This window comes from Sinocyclocheilus anshuiensis, unplaced genomic scaffold (assembly GCF_001515605.1).
Source record: "Sinocyclocheilus anshuiensis isolate Anshui unplaced genomic scaffold, SAMN03320099.WGS_v1.1 scaffold281, whole genome shotgun sequence".
In the NCBI taxonomy this organism is placed as follows: domain Eukaryota; kingdom Metazoa; phylum Chordata; class Actinopteri; order Cypriniformes; family Cyprinidae; genus Sinocyclocheilus; species Sinocyclocheilus anshuiensis.
Window position 1 is genome coordinate 358,926 of NW_015540849.1, and position 5,318 is coordinate 364,243.

Sequence of the window (5,318 nt, forward strand, 5' to 3'; positions counted from 1 at the left end):
AGATCTCCCAAGTTTTTGGAGATCAATAGTGAATATAAGTTATAAAAAATATAAATAATTGTGTAACAATAATTTAGTGTCTGATTAAGATCTGTTTAAGGAAAGTGACATTCATTTCTCCTTTTGTTGTACAGGCTACATTTCAAAGCTCTTCTCAACCAACCCCTCGCCACGCCTACCTTTCTCACAGCCAATCAGGGCAGAGGTTTTACCACCATGGCAAATAGCTATTCATTTCAGTCTAATGCAGATAGATGTTAGGGTTTGAAGATAAGATTCACCACTTACACTTTGAAGGCTTTTGGATTAAAGCTAAATAGCACACAACGCTTGGCATCATAGTGTAATGACGTAGAACACATGACTGCGTTACTGTCACATGCAAGTCATTTTCTGTTATTCTTCAGCTGGTAGACCTCCCTTTGCAACAGGGTATGCCATTTATTTCAGTATTACAGTGGGATGTGTCTGAAAGTTTCTTTTATGCATTTGAAGACGTCGGCAACAGCTGTGCCAACATTAGTAACATTATAATGCTACCACTAAATGGCACAACTAGAGTTAAATGTGGTTTTAAAACTAACTAAACAATGTAGGAACAGATTAGACTATATTTCCATGTTCTGTAACAGACCTCCCACTCAGGGCCGTCTATAACTTGCATTAACATTGATGAATGCACCTTTTCCCTAATTCAGAGAACAGGGAAATAATATTTTCAGATGATTTTAAATTGTAAATGTAATGTTTTTAGCCAACCAACTGAATTTCACAAAATTGCACTCAAAAACAAATTTTATGAATAATCTGTTTAAAAGAGCTTGTTAAAACAGTAATAAATAGTTGTGTAGAAAAAAATCTTTTGACTTGTGGTCTTTTTATTTCGATTTTTCTTTTGTCTGTATTATTCTTTTTAGTGGCACTGAATTATGTGGTTGGGTGGAAGTGTGTTTTGATATTGGCTTATGTAAATACCTTAATAATGATTAAATTTATTCAGCACTCAACATTTATTTTCAATTTAATTTAGAGCTTTTTTTTTTTTTTTTGACCGTTCCTCTTAAATACTGTGGAAATCCCCAGTACTATTGACCACATAGCACTTCACCTCATCTTGAAAGCATGCCATTCTATTTAGTCTGTCCTAGCCTACATTTCCCTTAAGTTTAAGACATCAGGAATAAACTATTGTAAGCTGAAGGATTACTTCTCTCTCTTTGTTTTTGTTTTTTTAAGATAAATCATAAAGCATACCACTTTACAGCTTTCCCTCTAACTCCTAAACATCTCATATTCTGAAGCCATTATAAGTAAATCACTTGATTTGTACTGTTAAATGGATAAATGAAAAATCTCATTATTTTCGTTTGTGGAACACAAATGGACATTTTTTTTTTGTGTTTCATAGAAGAAGAAAAATGTTTGGAATGATATGAGGGAAAGCAAATAATGACCGAATGTTTATTTCTGGATCAACTGCAATTTTATAAGTTATGAGGTCACCTGACAAGAGTACTGTTAGTAAAATGCCATGGAAGTGTGTGGTTAGCCATCAGAGACTTCCAAAAGGTCCTCTCAAAACCGCAGGAAGTTATGAAGGAAGTTGTGTAGGTTGGAACTTGTCTGCCTCCCTTTCCATACCACTCCTTTTACAGTAATTGCATTTACTGCAGAGTCTGAGAGACACCTTTTTGTGGTTGCATCTCAAAGATGAGATTAAGTTTAGTTTGTCAAATAATTTGCATAAAACTATACACATTCTAAACGTGGTCCAGTCTTGAGTGTTTGTGCTTATGTGCAAGTATGAATGAAGTGAATATCTGCTATAAAAATTTGTCAGTATATGCATGTAGAAAAAGAGCGGGAATTAGAGATGTGTGTGTATGTGTGTGTGTGTGTGTGAGAAAGAGAGCGAACACAAATTTAGCTGTTGATTCACCTCCGGCCCGCCCACTTACTGTTGGCCTCAGCTGTTTTCTTTTTCAAACTGCTCTCTGTCTCAAACCGTCAGAGAGTGAGCCAAAGTGAGAACTATGTGACTGAGTGATTCATGTTGAACATGACATAAACCAAGCTTCTTGAAGAAATAAAAGGCTACAAAACACCTCGATTCACTCCTTTGGGTTAACTTTAAGTGTATGCTCAGTGAATAACAATGAACCCATTTGTCGGTGACTTAAGTGAGCTCATATGTATGCGATAATCCGAGATTTCTTAAAAACGGCTATGCAGTCACTGTTTCCCTTTCAATCTGCCACGAAATAACCAAACTGCAGATTGCAACACGTTAGCCTAGTCAACTCGAGGACAAGAAAAACCATCAAAAGTGAAACTCCGTCACCTCTTCAGCTGTTTCAGACTCAAACGAAAGCCAGTTGTTGATCGCTCAGTGTGTTGTCCTTGTTCTGTGTGTTTAATGCAATGTGTACAGTGTGATGCTGGGTCAGTTAGTCAAATTAGTGACGTGAGAGGCAACATGTGACTAAACAGGCGGGAAGATTCAGCTCATCGGAAGAGAATAAGAGAGCTGCAGAATGTGAGAACCGAGTACAAGAAGAGCACATTTGGTCGATATCATCGTTTTTGAATGGAAATGAAAATGAAGAATGTATGGGACATTGAAATGGTTGGGAGGTTTTGTATGCAGGCCAGCCACTGGAGAGACAGCAGGGCGGAAGTTGACAATGCAGTTTGAGCCGGTATTAGAGAGAGAGAGAGAGAGAGAGAAGAAGGGAGGGAGAGTGAGTGAGTGAGAGAAAGCCTCTCATGACTCATGAAGATGGGCTCCTTTCGAAAAACAAGAAAAATACATTTACAGACAGCAAAAGAAACCGAATTCTTGGTGTATTACTTATTATAACAGGTTTTTTTTTTTTTAAATGAGATGCGTCAAAATGAAAGTGCAGTAGCAACCAATGAATGGGTCTGACTCTTCGGCTCTTTGGCAGGAAAGTACTGCATCACTGGGTACCGATGGTTATGGTTTGTGTTTTGTTTTTTTTCTTCGAGTTCTGTCTTCCTATAAATCAAGTAAGTGGCAGTATCCGAGTACATATATTTTTGTCTTTGCATTTTACTCAATGTTGTATTTTGCCAGTGCTTTGGATTTAGTTGTGGAGATGTTACAAGTTGTAATCATTTATGCTATAGGGCCAAAATATATTCCCGGGTATTTTCGAGGATATGCGGTTCATCCATATTTTAAAAAGCCGCACGAAAAACTATTGGTTGTCCCTTGACCCCCCTTCATGACGTTTTTGGTTCTTATTTGACAAGTTCACTGCATAAACTCATGTAGCCACCTTTCTGTCTCAAACTGATGAATATTAACAATGTCCGCTCTCCGTTAATCGCGATCAATTTGCGAGATGGAACCTGCGTATCCTTCGACTTCATATTCGGGATTTGAGAACTTTATTCCGAGTTCTAGGACTGAAGCTCCAAACATTAACAGGTGGGTGACAAGGTAGCTGATCTGTACGAGCTCTGCACAAATGTCTTTATTTGTAGGCAAATCTGATGTCAAATTGTTCGCTTTTACATTTATTTATGCAATTTCGGAGATCTTTCATCCTGTTTTTAATATTTGTATCTTTGGTTTGGGCAGAGGTGCCTGGTTGCTAAATGCTAAGTGACATGTGCTTGATAAGAACTGTGATGAGGCACGAGAAAAAACAAAGTTGAATCTCAGTATTATCTCCGAATTATGATTATTTATTTCGGTTTGTAATACATTTATGATTTTACATGCATTATAGAAAATTTGAGTTGTGCAGTGATGTGTCAGCCATTTTGAGATATGCAGAGTGTTTCTTTTATATATTTGCTCATTTCCTTTTGATTTGAACATATGAGATCAATTATTTTTCTTTATATTATGAAGTCGTTCACGCTTCTCTTTGGTAAATGTTATGCTATTGTGGTAACTGCATATCAGAATTAAACTTTTCATAAAATGAGGAAATGTTAATGTGACGTGGGGTTTATCAATTTTGGATTTGTATGTTTAATCCTGAAAATTCCGATTCTATTACAATAATAATACTGATAAGATAGAATTCTAAATATACTTTGAACAAGCATTGAGGGAAAATACAAGTCAATGCCATTAATGAAAATATATGCTAGAAATAAAATTACACAACATATTTACACCATATTTGCTGTACCTATGATACTTCAGAGTGTCTCTTATCCATGAAACCGAGTTAAAAGGTTGAAAAAAGTGCAAAGTGTCTACTGAGATGACAGGAAATGTAAGAGTTTACCCGGTGATTTTATGTTTTCTTAAATAAAGGGCACACACTATAAACAAATTCAAGTGCATTTTATATAATTATCTGATTTTTCTTTTAACAGAGAGAAATTCAAAAACATGTGCTTTTTAGCTGTAGGTTTCAGATATTTTCTCGAATGTTCCCTCACACACACGTGCCTTTCTCTGAAGCATCATCAGAAAAAGGGCACACATTTGATTTTATTGTCCTCAACTAGGTTTATAATATCGATCACCATCATTTTTCCTTTTTGGTGAAAAATTAATTACAAAACACAAAGTTGTGTAAAACCTTAGATATGTCATTTGGAACGAAGTTCTAAGTGATGACAAGGCAAAGATAGTCTTTGACATCATAAAAATTAATTGCTCATAATTTTAAATAATAAAATATCAGCAATTAAGTGCATAATTAGCAAAGGAAAAACAACAATTAGTAAAGTTTCATTACGTCTTTTATACTGTAATGGGTCTATTACATGTTCTACAAAGTAATTTTTTTTCTTTCTCTAAAACACAATACTGTTACAGAAATGTGATTTATACCACTGCACTTGGTAATGTTAACTATACAAAATATATACGTGGAATCCTACTTTTGTCTTTTTTTTTTAACTCATTTCTTTTTTATTATAATACCAATGCCAATTAAAAATTAATCACACTCATTATGAATGAATCATAATATCAAATTAAGTGATTTGCATTGTGACTGATTTGTCATGTTTATCTCCGAGGACAACAGAGATGCACAAGTGTAAGTAGTTTCATATGGGAGTATAAAGTTTAAATTATAAACTAAACTAACTTGTTTCTGATGGTTTTATTTCTTCTGGTGTGTTATTAAATCACAAAAAAAGCAAAAGAGAGAATGGTGTTCAGGGCTGTACAGTGCGACATATATGTCGCACGTGCTATGAAAAAACTGGTCTGTGCGATGAATAAATGGACCACTGTAGCACGCGTGCGATACAGTTTTGCATGTTCTTAACACAGCCGCTTAATAGTGTGAAGTGATTTCGTTGTGCTTGTTTGTGTGTGT

The 5,318-nt window shown here is 35.3% G+C and overlaps 1 protein-coding gene across 6 annotated transcripts in view; it reads left to right on the top strand.

Annotated features, from left to right (window-relative positions):
* Positions 1-522, top strand: part of LOC107687671 (G protein pathway suppressor 2-like) — a 7,172-nt gene extending 6,650 nt beyond the window's left edge. For all 6 annotated transcript variants that reach the window (XM_016485096.1, XM_016485097.1, XM_016485099.1 and 3 more), the window contains one exon: positions 135-522. In XM_016485096.1, coding sequence (XP_016340582.1) covers positions 135-227 — 93 coding nt within the window. In that variant the 3' untranslated portion in view covers positions 228-522. The remainder of the gene's footprint in view (positions 1-134) is intronic.
* The last annotated feature ends 4,796 nt before the right edge of the window (positions 523-5,318 follow it).